The sequence below is a fragment of the Neurospora crassa genome, linkage group II (genome assembly GCF_000182925.2).
Source record: "Neurospora crassa OR74A linkage group II, whole genome shotgun sequence".
Classification (NCBI taxonomy): Eukaryota; Fungi; Ascomycota; class Sordariomycetes; order Sordariales; family Sordariaceae; genus Neurospora; species Neurospora crassa.
In genome coordinates, this window is record NC_026502.1 from 1,503,023 (window position 1) to 1,517,472 (window position 14,450).

Below are 14,450 nucleotides of genomic sequence, written 5' to 3' on the forward strand. Positions count from 1 at the left end.
CACAGCGCAGACGATTTTACACTAGGGCGACTTCGGAGTTAACGTTAACGACAAAAGGCACAATCCCATCCATGACCTTGGAGCCAGTCCAGGACCGGGTACATACGCCGTCCAGGTGCGGTGAACCTGTCCACTGCCGCGAGTGGTGTACAAGACAATTTAAAGGTAGAGGTAACAAAGGTAGGGTACGCGAGAAGAAGTGTGCATATTGTTGTGTAAAGGATGACAACAGAGAGAACCTCCCTTGAGTGTACATCTTACCGCATGTAATTTTACGCCGATTGTTGCTTGTCGGGAAGTGTTTGTGACATGGCAGGATCCCCCAATTCATGCAGCCAACCTAGCAATACAGGGAACCTTCATCAGGTTGTCTACGCTCAGCCAAGCGCCTGAATATACAAAGGCAAAAAAGAAGAAACCGAGGAAAGAGCAAGACCGCACTCCACCAAGTACATACCTACATAGAAATGGCAATCACAACCTCCAGCGAGAATAAGACTTTGAAATTAGACCTGGCACACTGCAGATTGCTCTTGTCCACCAATGTCTACCGTGACATTTTGACACCGTTACATGTCCCAAACACCACGTCGCATCTTGACCCGGACACCACACAGCACATCCATCCCCTGCCTGGCGCCAACGATGACCCTCCTCCCGCTGCTGCACTGCCGAAGGGGTCAGCCTGTCAGCGTTGTCCCCTTCTGCATGTGCCTTGCTTGTCTTGCTGATTTGCCGTCGTGGGATTGGCTGCAGGGAACACGGATCTACGAACCGAACCACCGTCCATCAATGTCAGGGCAGCCTGGAGTACAAAGAAAGGCTGTTGGAACGTTGAACAAGGCTGGCGCACTCGGGAAGAACCACACACGCTTCCGTCAGGCTACGAGAAGGTCGCCGAGGCCGTCTACAGCGTCTACCCCAAGAAGGACATGTCCGACTCCGCCCAGACCGCCGTCAACCTCGGCTCTGGTCTTATTGCCGGTTTCGCCGCTGCCATCGTCTTCCAGCCCGCTGATACCATGCTCTCCAAGACGTAGCCTTCATCAAGGTAGATATATACCGACCCTGCCACTCGCTGAACTGGGTTTGAGTATTCGAGCATCGTTTTTGGCCGCTCGAGCCTTTTTACCACCCCATTCCATCTCAATATCATCAGTATCGAGTAGCAATATACAAAGAGAGAGGCGGACAATAGTACGCACGAGACCAGGCAGTTTTCGCTAGGTGGTAACTGTTTCTCTGATATGCAGGCCATGGTTACTCAGGTACCTACGAACGACAGGCACATGGACTAGTGTGCCAGCTTGTATCACACCCACGCTGTAAGTCCAACCGGTAACACGAACGTATTTACGGTATTGTACCATCAACGTATTGGACAACAGGCCAAAACGTCAATCCGGGCATTCGAGGGCTTACATTGGCAAAAGGGACTGACGACTCTTCCGCTACTGGGCTCCCTTGGCTTTCCTCCGAAGCTCGTCTGCAAGTCTCAACAGATAAAACTCCCTCGCCTCAGCCGGCAGCTTCTGAAAGCTGTTTGCAATACGAGTCAAGTCCGTTCGGCCCTTTTCATAGGCCGCCAGATCTCTGTTCCCATACACATCTTTCCCTGCTGCATAGCAACCGCCTTCGAGATCGCGGAAGAAGACGTTCACCGCAATGCTGCTATCCGACGTAGGAGTCGCCGTGTGCAGCCAGAGTGGGGGCAAGAAGAGGACGTCTCCTGGAGTCATGACAGCCTCGTGAGGATGCGTCACTTGAGCCAAGTATCGCGAGTCACTCGACTCCCCGAAAAGAGTAGAAAAGACATCGATACTGGAACTCGATGCCCCGGGAGCAAAGCCGAGATGCTCAACATCGGACGGCGGGAAAAGAATCATGCGCTTCGAGCCGCCGATTTGGCAGTACACATTGGCCATGACCTAGTCGTGTGTCAGAATGCATACCGATATCCGACAACAGGCGGGAGGACTTACATCGTAATGCAACCACATGTTGACCGGCCCAGATACTCGTAGGACCGAGCTGAACAGTCTGTCGCCTACCAAGGCCAGCTCAGGCGGCAACACAAAATCAGTAGCCAACGAGGGAAAGTCGTCACTTAGAACGGCTGGCTTTTCTGTCGGTTTGTCGGTCGATAGCGCCCTCAAGTACAGTCGGTCACCTTTCTCAACGCGCCTCATGAAGTCGCCAAACTCGGTCGTCACGTAGCGGAAGTTCTTGGTGGTGAAATCCATTGCAGGTGTCGTGGACTCGTGGATCACGACCTAGGTAAGGGCTGCCCGTCAGTCGTCAAGGGACATACTCGGCACAGTTTTGGTCATCATCTGCTTCCCCTTGCTCAACTCACCTTGCGGTCTGTCCCAACCTTCTTCGCAACGTAGTCACCGTTTCCCCATTGTGACACACAATCACCCAGATTTAGGCCCTCCAGAACCACCGGACGACCCTCACGTACGATCCTGGCGAAGTCTTCAGCATTTTCCAACCTGACCCGGGGTATGGGTTGAATGCGGACGCTTACGCTGCCATTGGCGTTCCCCTCAGCGCCGTTGGGTGCCTGATTACGGAGAGGAAGACTCCTTGGTTCACCAGGGATAATGTCGACTGTTTTCTCGTGCACCCATCCATATGCGGGGATGGGTGAAGCTTCATTCTCCACCGCAGCTGGCAGTGCCAGTTCTAGAGTCGAAATACCCTTGTTCCAGAAGGTTCCCATGGAGAAGCATGTTGCTCCGCCGCCCACGATCATCAAGCTGCCGTCGTCCGGCGTGACAACTGGAGAAGTTCCCACCAACAACAAAGGGCCTGGGTGCGATGGTGACTTAGCATTAGCGGCCTCGGGAACGAGTCGTCGCGTGATTGTGAGTTCCCCGTCGCCCTTGAGTGAGCATAGCAGGATCTCGTCTTCCATATCCAAAAGGTGGTCCTTGATAACACCACCAAAGACCAAGAAGTCGGTCCGACTTTGGGGCAGGCAAGAAGCGCCAAACCTCGTGAGAAGTAGACGTGAGAGAGCCTCTTCGCGGCCATCATCACCAGACTTTACCTGTAGCGGAACAAAAGTGACGACCGGCCTGCTGCTGTTGGATACGTCCAGGTTCCATGCGAGAAGCTGATCAGCAATGAGGCCATCATCACTCAAGCCGCCAGTAAACACACCAGAGAACGAGTCACTCTCTTGACGGAGGCAAGCAAGCGTAGCGCCATACACCGAAGTCGGCTTGACGTCACCGGCAATCTCGCATCTGATCCATCCAAGTTTGGGCTCATATAGAAGCCAGTCAGGGAAGATATCGGCAACTCCCCTCCCACCTGCAAGCAGCGCCATGTCTGTCTTCCCCAATCTCGTGACAGAATGTCTGTAGAGCGGAATCGGGAGATCATTGGTGCGTTTCCATGCCCATTCACTCTCGCTGCCGTTGGTCTTCTCCAACAGCCAGCAGTCTTTGAGGGGCGTGGACGGTGATGCCCGTCCTCCCACGAGGAGTTGGGCAGTGCCGAAATCTGTCAGCGAGTGACACATCCTCGTTGAAGGGCCGCCCTCACGGAAAGTGAACGGCACCGCCGTCTTTTCTTCGTCAGTACCATCAGCCTCGTCGGCATCTCCCACTTTCTTCCGTCCGTAAACATCGCAGTTCTGCAACCGGCTCTTCGTCCCCAGCCCCATAACGTTCAGCAGTTTCACCTCCTCTTTCTTTTCCGAACTCGGAGAAGAAGAAGTCAACACCGCCCCAGCCGCAAACCTCCTCTGACCTCTCTGCCCCGGGACATCATCCCACCTCACCTTGACCTTCTCAACCGGCAACCCCAACTCCCTTCCGTTCGGGATCCCCCTCTCTTTCTTCTTATTCTGTCCGTCCCTAGCCACTGTCCTGGCCCTCACCACACAATAATGGCTCGCGAAAAGCGCAAACTCCTCCCACTCATCGAACGGCTCCACCTCGTCCAGCCTGCGTCTCTCCGCCGCATTGACGAAAGTATCCTCGGCATCTGCCCACGCCTCCCACAGCGTCCAGACGCGCACATCACCGCTGCCCCAGCCCCGAGAGCGGAAACGCTCCACCTGCGAGGCTACCGTAGGGTACACGTCCACGCTCTTGATTGGGGTGTTGAGTTTATGAAAATGCGATAGCATTGTGGAGGCAAACGGGTGGGTCGGCCCCGAAGGTAGCAGTTGCTCGAGAAGGACAAACTCGGAGTCGCCTAGCGAGGAAGCCCATTGTATGACGGCGTCGGCTCCCGGTGTCTCCATGTAGGTGATGGAGACCTCGGCAACGAAGAGGAAGGTGCAGGAGGAGAGATCGCCACCGACGGCTCTGGTGAGGGAGTCTTGAAGGGTGGCTAGGTCACGCAGGTCGCAGCCTATTTGAACGTATTGGTCGCTGGTGAAAACGATACCCGTAGGGGCGGTGGTGGGGGCCGGGGCGCGGGCGGCTTTGGATTTGTCCTTTGGTTTGGGGGATTTCTTGGGCTTTTGAGGGGCTTCGGTCGAGGTGCTTGAAGCGGTTGCTGCCGTGGTTTTGAGTTCCGTCGTTGTGGTAGTTGTAGCCGCAGCCGTAGTAGTGGCCGCAGGAGTACTAGGCACAGGAGCAAACTCTGGTACCACCACGTTCGTCAACGGCCCCAAAAGTTCCGGCGTCTCCAAAACCGTCCGCTTCTTCCGCTCAATCAGATCCGGGAAATCGACATCCACAAACTTCGCCCCGTCTTTCTCACCAGAACGACAAGCATCCGGATACCTAGCCAAACACTGCCAAGGCAGCACATCGCTTCCACAACCCAAATTAACCACCACTTTTCTTTTTCCCTTTGCGTCTCCAGTTCTTTGCTCTTGCAAGAAGTTGCGAACAAGCACATCGATGACGTGCAAACGAAAGTGATAACCGCGATTAATCAGCGGCGCGCGTCGCTGGAATTTCTTGACGAAGAAGCGGAAGAAATGAGGCTCGTTGGGGTAGTAGAGTTTTTCGACGGAGCGTTTGGAGACTATGGACGAGTTGTTTGTCTGTTTGGGGGGGTGTCAGTTCTGATGGGATTGTGAGGAGGAGGAGGAGAAGGGAGGGAAGTACGTACGCCCATAACCTGATCATCCTGAGCTTTTCTCGGGTCTTTGGCGCTGGCGTGTTCATTGTGAGTTGGCGTGGTCCCGTCTGTCGTCGTCGTCGTCGTCGTCGCCTTTGGCTTCTTTTGCTTTTTGCTGTATGTTGAAGTAGTAGGCTTGGCTGAGCCGACTTCGGTAGCCGGTTGCTGAGTCGTAGCTGGAGCTACTACCTCCTCTGTGGTCTCCATCTCGTGAAGTTCTTGTGACTTTGTTGTGAGAGTAAAGAAACAAGACTCACATGAGATGAGAGATGTTGAGTGAGAATGGCAAAAGAAAATGAAAAGGTCGATGCCCAATTGGTCAATTGCCGCGCTTGATGCAACGCACGGTTCGTTGCTAGTTTCTGGACTGAGGGACAGTGTTAGCGCGGTTGGGGATACACTGTGGAATCAAGTTGGCTAGCCCCTTTTTTGATATCAAGGCTTTGACGGGAGGTCAACCAACAATGCAGGTACAAGTGGAGAGGTAGCACATCGGAAGGCTAACGGTTGTATCAACATGAATAGCTGCAGTCTGTCTATATGCACAACTTGGGCGCGGGAGGTTACACATCACAATACACAAATTGGAAAAAGCCGAGTAGTAACCGCTGGACGTCACGTCCCCGTATGTAGTGAAACCCGAATACCCAAGATCCCAAATGCACCTTGCCAAAACTCCAGAAGGCCCTTGAATCACAGACAATGCCCATATATGTTCCCTGATTCCCAATTTGTCAAATACCCTCAAGATTCCGCCCGCTTAAACCACAATACCTCTCTGCGCCCATCCATTCTTTCCCTTCCAAGCCCACAACACCAACCCACACGCAACCCAAACACTTGCGGCCATCGCCCAAAACGCGGACGCATAGCACTCACTCCCATAGCAAAACTGATCCTCCTCCCCGCCTTGCCCGTTAGAGGCCGCCTTCTCCACCCCGGACTGATAAACAGCCGAGTACACCAAGCCCCAAAACGTGGCGCCAAGAGCAGGGAACATGGCCACTATGCCCCAGTTGGTCGCAAAGTTCTCGACGCCCCAGATCACGGTGATGATGATGGGCGTGAGAGAGAAGACGGCGCCATAGCCGGCACCGACCAAACCCGAGGCGACCCAGAACCGCTCGCCGTGGTTTTGGATCCAGCCCGAGGCGAGGGTGGCTAGGCCGACGGAGAGGGTGACGGCGAAGAAGAGCAGGAAGGACACGCGGGAGAGGGAAAAGCGCTTGCGTTCGAGAGTTCCGGACGAGGTAATCTGGACGTGACGGGCCTGCGGGCTGGGTGCGAGAAGGTCGGTCAGAGAGCCGGTGAGGAGGCGAACAAGGGTGCTGGTGATGCCGACAATAGAGACGTGGGTGGCCGCCGAGGTGGGTTCGCCGACGAATTTGAGATGGGGTGGGTAGAGCGTCTTGATGACGGTGCCGAGGTTGTTGATGAAGGCCTCGCCGGGGCCGATCATGAGGAAGAAACCGAGGGCGAAGCACCACATTGTGTGGTCGGTTAGGAACCGGCGGGTCTCGGCGTTGAGGACCCATGTTTTCTTGATGCGGGCGTTGTCGTCTTCTTCTTCCGAGTCGGAGTCGTTGTCGGGCTTGGAGGGGTCGAGAATGCCGGCGCTTTCCATGTCGAGGGGTGATTGCTCGATGGCGCCGTAGCCCGGTCTGTCTGCAGTCCAGCTCCCCTGGAGGAATGTGCTTCCGTCGAGGTAACCGCTGCGTTCCAGTTCTTCGACAGCTTCGTCGATCAAATCTTCTTCGTCAACGATCTTCAAGCCGAATGTGCCTAGGCAGCCAACGACGAATAGCAAGACACCCAAGAAGATGAAGAAGTGGAAGACGTCCAAGTCGCCCTTTGTCCCATCCGCAAATCTTTCGTAGAACACTCGGCTTCCTAGCTGGCTCTGCCACATCCCGCTCAGTCCGAATGCGGCAATAGGCACTGCAAGTGCCAGTCCCCGATGTTTTCCCCTTCCAAAGTTCTTTGCACACGTCGCCACAGCGCTCATATACATGGAGCACGTTCCCACGCCGATGAACACAAACGCAGTAATCATGGCCGCATACGCCAACCTTCCGGTATCCTCGCCATCAGCACCGTTGCCCAACGCCGCCCCATCTGCCTCCCGCTTATACACCCCTGCAGCCAGCCCATACCCAGCCGCAAAGAACAGCGCCGACACAAACGATAGCGGTCCCGGCCCCACGCGATCGCACATGTACCCCAGCAAGGGCACCGGCATGTATGTGGCGAACGAAGCGGCGCTCGACAACCCGTTGACCTCGAACTGGGTGTAGTGTAGACGCTCCTGGAAGATGTGGCCGTACATGCTGAAGATGGTTATGGAGCCGGCGCAGAGGGAGGAGAGCAGGGCCGAGGCGAAGGAGAGATTGCGGGCCGAGGCAGCGGCGGCTGGGGAGGTACGCCCATTGCGGTGACGTCGTCGAGACGGGGAGAGGGAACGGATGGAAGAAGCGCATGAGGAAGTCGAGTCGGATTGGAGGAGGGGGGTCGAGGCAGAGATTTGGTCCGGCCGGGGGGCCGGAGTGGGTGATGCCATTTCGGCGAGCTCGATGGTGCTGGCGTTGTTTGTAAAGTCGTGGAAGAAGGGTCGAAAGGAATGTCTCAAAATCGAGCGAGGTAGAGAGAATGAAGAGGGCCGGGCTGCTTTGGAGAGGCCGCGGTTATTGGTGATTTAGCGAAAATGCTGCGGTTGCGTTGTCCAAGACTAGAGTAGAAGGTGGGAAGAGAGGCCAAGATAAAGATGTTGTATTGCAAAAGATGAGGGCCGCGACACAGACCCTGGATGGATAGATACCTATCTCACCGTCTCGAAAGGAAGAACAATAGGATGAGGCGAAGATGGGAGAGACGAGATGACACGCAAGTCCCCAACGGTGAACCAATGCTCTCCAACCGATAACAACGACTTGCAACGATGACGGAGGCTTGACTCAATTGGTGTTCAGGTGACTGCAATCACTAATCGGTCCACCAAATCAGGGCGCGAATGCAGGGCTAAATTCCCGCTAACAGAGAGTGGGCCACGGCGTGCCTGGCGGAAAGTGGGTCTGAGCTTCGAATGGAATGCGGAGAGATGCACATGTCACTGGATCGGTTTGTCACCGCCTCCAACCCTTACCCTCGCCCCTCCGCTTTCGACACAGAATGGGGAGTTAATTGATCACTTTCCTCGCAACGGGAGAAAAGGTCGAGTACAATCAACTCTCCATTTAGATTGGGTTCGCTGTTCTTTGACCTACCGGGCCTGTGTTGATTCTTATCGGCGTAAATTGCCAAAAGTTTGTATCCAAATGACATAGCCACCAATGTGTGCCGCCTCTGCTTGTCGGCGGGAGGTTGTCAGCACTTGTACACTCTCTTTCAACTGAAGTCAGATGGTCTTCAGCTTCGGTAAATTCTATCGACTATGAAAGAGTTGGTGATCCCCAAGGTCATGCTAGATTCTCAGCATCATTTTGCAATCTCTTCTTGACCGTTTTTCCAGTCTATGTCGTTGTTTAGGCATTAAGACGTTCCCATGCAAATAACTAGGATGTTTCTTACTCAACATACAGAAACTAATGCTTCTCTGCCGGTGGTGATTATTGGCAAAAGGCTTGAAACTGGAAGTGCTGTCGCCAAATTCCTGCTGCCAGATACCCAAGGTACGTATCGCAACCATAACTCCCTTCATAATCTCTGCCCAATTTCTGACATGAGTAGGTAATAATCCACTTCATCCAAGTTCTCAAAGCAGCTTGCGCTAAGCTTTTTCCTACTGCGCCGCCTAAAATCTCCCTGCCCAGCTATGTGGGCGCCACAAGTACGACAGACAGCCCCAAGCAGTTATCATCGGTCGAGCCCATTTCGTCGAAGAGGTTGAAGAGATGCGAGCAAGCTGTGCCACGCTTCGCTTCTTCTTTTTATCTGGAAAGTAGGAGGTGAGCAGACGCAGCTGAATACAGTACCCCCAGGTGAGGAATCAAGCCAGTAACCCTAACCCTCAGGGCCTCACGCTGTTGCCTACCTCGATGGATGCTTTTATTTATTCTTTTTTTTTTTTTCTTTTTTTTTCGAACTGGCACGCTTTGCATTTATACCGGTGCCACCTTCTGCCCGCCAACATAACATCAACCACCCTCAATCATGAGGGGAGTCAAACGCACTCGAACCAACAACGGCGATTCTGATATTGTCTCGACCACATCCGAAGCCATGCAGAATGCACTCGCCGAACAGTTCGAAGCTCTCGGGTCAGACGTGGGGTTGCGGCTAGCAAACCTGCGAACTCTCTTCTCATCTCTCACGCCCCAGGAAACGCAGTTCATGAGACTACATCTCCAAAGTCTGCCCCCGCCAGCAGACATTATCGCTCGTTTTCCAACCGATATTCTCGTTGAGATCTCCCCATACTTCTCCACTTTGGACATCGTCAATATCCTAAACGTGTCCAAGGCGTGGAGGAAGTCGTGGGCTCAACGCGATGTCGTGAGGGCTCTGGCCAAGCACCACATGCCCAACTTTCTCCCGTTCTACGCTCACCGAAACAGGTTACAATCTCCGGAAGCTTGCACAGACCAAGACTTGTTCAACTCCTTCTACCAAGCTGCTCGCAAGTTTAGTATCAGACAGCAGGGTTTGTTCCAGTCCATGATCTGCAACCCTGGCCCGTGGCTTCACTTTGTCACTCGTGACAGGTTCTTCACTTTGGAGCCTACCGATAGCATAAGAGATTGGGATGATGTCATTCCAGACCAGGATATTGATGATGTATATCCTGATCGTGTCCACGATGAGAAAGCACAATTGCCCGACCAGTGGAGAAATTTCCGATTCTGTAATGGAAAATTGGCCTGGCAGGTTGATAGTGACGATAAAAACCTCGCATCTCTTACCTTTGTGGATGACTTACGAAGCCAGCGACGCAAAGTATACAAAGTACCCGTTCCTGTGGTTCTCCATGGCTGCGTCGCTTATCTGCGGGATTTGGGCAGTGAGCTGGTCGTGGTACAAGTACAGAGGACCTGGTTTGTCCCCGCGTCCCAATATCGCTCTCCATATTTTACATACTAAAGCCTTGTGTTAGCTACGCATGGAACCTCGAGACAGGCGAACGTGATTCTGTGACGCTTCCATCTGCCGAGATCCAGACGGTCAAAATCGAGGGAAAACGCGTATACATCTTGAACCCCGACGCCAAGGTGTATGTCTGGACATTCAAACAAGGTGTGCGAGAAGTCGACACAAGTGAGGCAAGGAAATATGCCGGCCCAGTCGCCTTCTATTGGGGCTGCATCAATGACGCGGACAGGCTAGGCATATTCGATCTGATTCCTCACCCGCTGCTCGACGATACGTTCTATCTTCTTGCTCTTCAAGATGATCCTCTTCAAGAAAAACCCGAGCGTGCGCTGGTGGTTCTCGAGTACAACCACAGTGGTACTCTGCACTTACATACCACAGCCCTTCCTCAGGTTCGGTCTTTTACTCGGACCTGGGGTACAGGTGATTTCAACTTTGGTTTCAATGACGATGATGATGTTGAGCTAAATCTAACAGGAGGATACGAAGACATTTTCGTACCCATCACGGAGAAAGTCGATGCGTATGGCAACTACGCCGTATGCCAATTTCACCTCGAAGGATGGGCTGACAAGCCTGACTACATTCATCGAGGGGTCTACGATGATGATGATCTCATCAGCCACGAGAATGAGGACGAGGATGGGGATGAATATCGGCCTGTGAACGTAACCCTTGGGTTTACGGTCTTTTTCAACGCTTTGACAGCCTCGGTCTCAACCTCCCCCTTCATGTCTGCCACAGGTGTGGGGCTTCCTTCAACCGTACGCTGGGGCGGTCAGCAAATCGACCTCGTCTTTGCGCCTACCAAGAGAAAGGATGTGCTCTTCGCCATGTTGTTGATATCGGAGTCGGACGGCCAAAAGCGTCTCGAGTCAATGGATGATCTTCCAGTCCATTGCCCGTCGACTCTCGAGGCTGTCGAGCCTATCCCCGTCACTCACCGTTTGACAAAACGCCTCGATCAAACACCTGCAAAGGCGGGAAAGATGATGCATGGTCACAGATGCTCCAATGTTGCTTCACGATTTCTGACTGAAAGCCTCGAATTCATTCCATCTCTTCAGCCGCTCTACGGCCTTGACATCACCTTCGAATACGAACAACTCATAGGTAAGGCCGCGCATTGCGAAGATGACAACCCATTCTGTCTGGCGGCAGACGAGGACTTCTTTGTCTGTATGGGTCCAAAGGGCTACGTCGCGTGGAGCTTTTGCCACGATATGAAAGACCTACAGGTTAAGGCTTAGATGATCACCTGCCTGTAGGGTACACGCGCTTGAGCCGCATGTCAATCCAGCTCTCATGGTACACGACCCTGGCAATATCTTTAGACCGACTTTTGGGGGTTACTGTGGATGGGACAGGTCAATTGGCACCCAGGATTGCAAATTCGCGAGAAATGAAACAATAACAAAGGAACTAGCTGGCCGTTGCCATGTCCCTGTTCGGACACAAACAAGGCCTTTCGATCAATACACTCCCTCGACGATGCAATTGTGCAATCGAAGCGTTCAGACCCGATTCACGCCAGCTGCACTCTCGGTATGAACAAATGACGAACAACTATTGGGACTTCCAGCTTTCCCTTTCAACCATCTGAACCCCTTCCGTACCTCATCCCCCACCTTCTCTCTGTTTTCCCTCGCCCGTTCCAGACCTCCGGGCTTCAGACCACCAGGAAGTAACCACCACATCAGCAAGATAAACACCAGAATGGCCAACACAATAGGCTGCAAGACTGCCACGCCCTTCTTCTGGGCAATGGCGCCCACCGCAAACGGGAAGATGGCCGCACCACCACCGCCAAAGGCCGCGGCAAACCCAATTGCCGACACATGATACCCAGGCGGCAGTAGCTTCGTAGCCGCCACGATAGCCGCGGGGAACAGCGGGCCGAGGAAGAAACCCAGGAACGACACAAAGATGGCCGAGGCAACAAAGCTCGGCACCAACCAATACAGCAGTTGCAGCGCAATACACAGCAGGAGATACACCGAGATGGCGACCTTCTCCCCGATGCGGCCCGTGATGAAACCCAACACCACTCGTCCCACCGTCAATCCCAGCCAGAAGAAAGTGACAGTCAACCCAGCATTGAAGGGTTCCGCATGCCGCACCTTGAGCATGAAAGTCACAATCCACCCGCCAAGGGAGACCTCAGCGCCGACGTATCCCAGCAAAAACATGGCGACGATCCAAGGGATAGGATCACGCATGACGGTGCGAGTGGTCGTCCGTTTGTTAGTGCCCCCTTCGTTTTCACCACCAGCACCAGCAACATCCTCCGACTCGGACTCCGACTCGGCAATCCCCGCCCGATACACTTCCTTGGTTGCCGTCCAAAACGCGGCCGTCATCGCCACCAGCTCCGAACCATTCAACCCCACAATCACATAATAAAACGTGTACCACTCCAACCCGCCCTTGGTCACCATGCTCGTGGCAATCAACGGTCCGATGGTCGCTCCCAGCCCATAACACCCGTGAATAATCCCCAACAACTCGTTAGCGTTTCTCATATTTCCGACCCAAGCATTCCACGCCGAGTCCTCAATACCGTTGCCGAACCCGGTGAACAACATGACCACCGGCAACGCAGGATAAGGGAGGTGACATGCCATGGGTATGAATCCGATCAGCCTGCAAACGGGGCCCAAGATGGCGACGCCGCGCTGACCAAAGTGATGGTGGATGAGGTTGTTGAATAAGGCCGCCAATAGGTAGCCGATAAAGGGAGATAGAAAGACCAGGGACACGATGGTGTAGGAGATGGAGTAGTAGGTTTCCAGGTAGGGGATCAGAGCACCGATGGCGCCGTCGGACATGCCCATGAGGATAAACGAGTAGCAGATGAGGAGAAAGCGGAAGATGGAGGTGCGGGAGGCGTTCCAGGTCGTTTTCTTTTGGTCGTGGTCGGGTTGTTGGGGGCTGTTGGGGTTGGGCTGCTCGAGCTCGGGTTCCGATTCTTGCTCTGGAAATGGATGGGCTGTGGTGGTTTTGGATTTGGGTTCTCCATCGATGGGAATGGCGACGGATTTCTCGGGGTCGGGGTCGTGGTTGGTGTTATTCAATTTTGTTGGGGCTGGTTGGACGTTGTGGATTTGGTGATGGTCCATCTTCTCCGGGTCGGAGGGTGGAGGGGAGGTTGTTGAGGCCATTGTGGCCTTGGGGTTGATTGACGTGGTAGTCCAACTGGTTCTTCTGGGGTCGAAGGGCAGATGATTATATAGACCGGTGATGAAGTCAAACAGAAAAAGAGTGCTGAATCCAGAACTGCCCTTGATCGAGTAGCTTCAAGGCCACGGCGAGTCGAAGCTTTTATATTTTAATCTTTTTCAAGAGATGCCATGCCTCATGATGTTGCCAGTCATGACCAGAAGTCAACCCTACCACAAGCGACCTATCTTGCCTCCTCCTCCCCCTTTTCTTATTCCTCCTTCCGCGGAACCAGATTGATCACGGCCCGGAATCACTACCGCGGGACTGGGCGGTATGTATGTAAGTCAGACGGGGCGGTCGGGGTGACGCTTGTCTGTGATGCGGATGCGGGGGGTTACTCTGGCGCGGAGCCACGATGATGATTGAACTTGGAGCAAGCTATATCACATTGCATGAAGCCGTGGAAAAACACATTGCCAGGGAAAGAAAATGTGGGTAGTTGTCGTCAAGCTGGGAAGGAGAATCCTAGCAACGGTCAACAATCAACCGAAGATCAAGCGGCCAAAAGGGGTGCCGTCGATAGCGGCGACGTTGGAGCGGTTGGGATGGATTAACCAACCAACCAAAAAGGAATTGCAAGTCTAAACTCAAAAAGAAGGGGAAAATGCTACGTAATGAGATAGCTTTTCTTGACGTTCCAGGCCGCCGGCAGATACAATGTAGTGCAGTTTGTCACTTCTCACCTGGTCTTGACTATCTCGTCCTACTTCAGACCTTCGGGTGCATCGCATTGTCCAATCTATCGAAATTCGATGTGATGGAGAGGGTCGAGGACGGGAACACACACTGAACTTAAGCGTCAACCATCCACTTGTCACTACAAGCACTCCAAAATTTCAAAGCTCCTGTCGGAAAGAGCAGCTTCCTGGACCCCTAAAAACCGCAAAACAAATTCAAGCTTTTCAGGATCCAAGCAAAATCGACAACGTTTTCTGCAGCAGCAAGTCTGAAAAAAGAAAAAGCGGAAGTTGGGGAGGAAGGAATGTGTACCCCACACACCACCCCGCGGTCCAGGTCTTGGCGACACAACGGGGAGTGCCTCGTTCCCCTCCCGA

General features: G+C 53.6%; 5 protein-coding genes across 6 annotated transcripts; 2 read left to right on the top strand and 3 right to left on the bottom strand.

The window, feature by feature from the left end:
- Positions 1–467: 467 nt before the first annotated feature.
- On the top strand, positions 468–1,040 carry NCU05391 (hypothetical protein; the record flags this gene model as incomplete). Its single annotated transcript, XM_958386.3, has 2 exons — positions 468–687; positions 757–1,040. 2 exons carry the CDS (start codon positions 468–470, stop codon positions 1,038–1,040), a joined length of 504 nt encoding a protein of 167 aa, XP_963479.3.
- A 91-nt stretch (positions 1,041–1,131) lies between these two features.
- Positions 1,132–5,360, bottom strand: NCU05392 (the record flags this gene model as incomplete). Of its 2 annotated transcripts, XM_011395269.1 has the most annotated exons (5): positions 1,132–1,928; positions 1,983–2,273; positions 2,357–2,468; positions 2,531–5,014; positions 5,083–5,298. In XM_011395269.1, 3 exons carry the CDS (start codon positions 5,296–5,298, stop codon positions 2,457–2,459), a joined length of 2,712 nt encoding a protein of 903 aa, XP_011393571.1. In that variant the 3' UTR covers positions 1,132–1,928; positions 1,983–2,273; positions 2,357–2,456. The 2 variants fall into 2 exon arrangements, with proteins under 2 accessions (XP_011393571.1, XP_011393570.1); XM_011395268.1 differs by having other exon boundaries at positions 2,357–5,014; positions 5,083–5,360.
- Positions 5,361–5,581: 221 nt separating this feature from the next.
- On the bottom strand, positions 5,582–8,035 carry NCU16534 (MFS monocarboxylic acid transporter). The gene has a single exon (XM_011395375.1). It carries the CDS (start codon positions 7,646–7,648, stop codon positions 5,852–5,854), a length of 1,797 nt encoding a protein of 598 aa, XP_011393677.1. The 5' UTR covers positions 7,649–8,035; the 3' UTR covers positions 5,582–5,851.
- Positions 8,036–9,174: 1,139 nt separating this feature from the next.
- On the top strand, positions 9,175–11,423 carry NCU05393 (hypothetical protein; the record flags this gene model as incomplete). The annotated part of the gene is made up of 2 exons (XM_011395270.1): positions 9,175–10,118; positions 10,178–11,423. Exons 1-2 carry the CDS (start codon positions 9,238–9,240, stop codon positions 11,421–11,423), a joined length of 2,127 nt encoding a protein of 708 aa, XP_011393572.1. The 5' UTR covers positions 9,175–9,237.
- An 83-nt stretch (positions 11,424–11,506) lies between these two features.
- NCU05394 (MFS transporter) lies at positions 11,507–13,713 on the bottom strand. Its single transcript, XM_958389.3, has one exon. The coding sequence runs from the start codon at positions 13,332–13,334 to the stop codon at positions 11,688–11,690; it is 1,647 nt and encodes a 548-aa protein (XP_963482.3). The 5' UTR covers positions 13,335–13,713; the 3' UTR covers positions 11,507–11,687.
- Positions 13,714–14,450: the final 737 nt, after the last annotated feature.